The 1992-nt window shown below is 45.3% G+C and overlaps 1 protein-coding gene across 1 annotated transcript; it reads left to right on the forward strand.

Moving 5' to 3' along the window:
• The first annotated feature begins 433 nt into the window (after window positions 1-433).
• LOC111916968 (uncharacterized) lies at window positions 434-1480 on the forward strand. The gene is made up of 2 exons (XM_023912618.1): window positions 434-980; window positions 1161-1480. Exons 1-2 carry the CDS (start codon window positions 434-436, stop codon window positions 1478-1480), a joined length of 867 nt encoding a protein of 288 aa, XP_023768386.1.
• Window positions 1481-1992: the final 512 nt, after the last annotated feature.

The raw sequence follows: 1992 nt of genomic DNA on the forward strand, positions 1-1992 counted from the left end.
CATGCATACCTAACAGAATTCGTGTCATTAGTGGAACAACACAAAAGTATTTGGATGTTGGGACACTGCGGTCAAACCTGGGCAGTTATGTAATCATGTTTTTGGTGAATATAGCCTGATCACTATATTCAGTCAAAACATGACCAACATGTGTTTGGGAGTGACTGTCGTACTACAGCAGGCCTAAAACTTACCATAATCATCTCACATAAAATACTATAGGAGTATTTTCGCTAGAGCCAAACTTAGTATGCAGATTCACGCTAAGTTTTGCTACCTTTCCTTCCTTAAAGCAATAACTTATTTGTGTTAGTAACCTTTTTATGATTATCACTCGGTAGAATACTTTCATTATCATGATGAGATATATTTTGTTCTATTATATATCTCGAGGACTTACCATCCTCTTCTTCCTGATTTTTTCTAGAACAAGATGCCTCCCCGACCAAGACTCATCAGAAGGAACAACGACACTCCGCCACCACCACCACCTCCTCAGTTCGACCCCGTCATGTTTCAGGTAGCAGTTATCGCCACCGTGACTGCATCAATGGCACAAGTGAACGCTGGAGGAGCTGGAGGTGGAACCGACCCACAAAGACAAGACGGAAGTCAAGGAAAACAAAAGGAATGTTCCTACAAGGACTTCATGACCACGAAACCCAAGTCCTTCAACGGAAATGGAGGAGTCATCGCTCTGACTCGATGGCTCGAGAAGATAGAATGCATCTACGAAATTTGTGCGTGTTCCAAAGCCACCAAGGAGAAGTTCGCCGCCTGTACCTTCATTGATAGAGCTTTGACCTGGTGGAATGGTCAAGTCAAAACCCTAACCCTGCCAGTAGCTAATGCCAGGGGTTGGGAAAGACTAAAGGAACTCATGCCGGCTGAATACTGCCGGAGGGGCGTGGTGCAAAAGTTGGAGCACGAACTTTGGAACTTGAAGATGAAGGGTTCTGACATTGCTGCTTACACCGCGAGTTTTTGTGATCTGGCACTTTTCTGTCCGGGAATGGTTACCCCCGAAAGCAAGAAAATCGAGAGGTACATCTGGGGATTGACACAACCCACCAAGGGAAATGTCTTGGCTGCTAGACCGACTACATTTGAGAGTGCCAAGGATCTAGCACAAATTCTGATCGATAATGGGGCTGATATAGACGAAGTGGTAACTGTTTTTGAGGCACAGAAGGAAAGTGGTGGGAAGAAGAAGAAAGCGTGGAACAAACGCAAGGGTCAGTCTTCGCAGGAGCCCTCCAAGAAACAACAAACAGTGGTAGTTCATGTTGTTCCAACCACCCAAACTCCTACCATTGTTTATGCTAGGAAATTACCTTTGTGCAACAAGTGTGACTTCCATCATCACGGACCCTGCCGTGAGTTGAGTTGCAACAGCTGTGGGAAGAAGGGTCACACAGCTCGATACTGCAAGGTGGCAGCCCAACCCACCAACCAGACTGCGGGAGCAGGTGCTGGTTAAGCTTGTTATGGATGTGGAGAGGTTGGGAATTTCAGGAGAAATTGCCCTAAGGCAACGACTGGTGGAAATACGAGGAGAGTTTTGGCAATGGGCCAGAATGAAGCGGCCGCTGATCCTACCGTTGTTACGGGTACGTTCCTCCTTGACAACTCTCATGCATGCATTCTTTTCGATTCTGCTGCGGAAAGGAGTTTTGTTAGTCATGCATTCAAACATCTAATCAAATGTAAATCACAACCTTTAACCGAAACATTCACCGTCGAGATGGCTAACGGAGAGAAAGAGAGCGCGAGCGACATTTTTATAGGATGTACTCTTACCTTAGGCGATCATTCCTTGCTTATCAATATTATGCCTATATCTATCAAGAGTTTCAATGTCATTATCGGTATGGATTGGTTGAGCCCCAATCCTACTGATATCCTTTGTTTCGAAAAAGCTATTTGCCTCAACCTTCCCTTTGGCGAAGCCCTCATGATTCATGGTGACAAACTTAGTTCGAACCTTCGTAT

The sequence above is a fragment of the Lactuca sativa genome, chromosome 8 (genome assembly GCF_002870075.4).
Source record: "Lactuca sativa cultivar Salinas chromosome 8, Lsat_Salinas_v11, whole genome shotgun sequence".
NCBI lineage: Eukaryota > Viridiplantae > Streptophyta > Magnoliopsida > Asterales > Asteraceae > Lactuca > Lactuca sativa.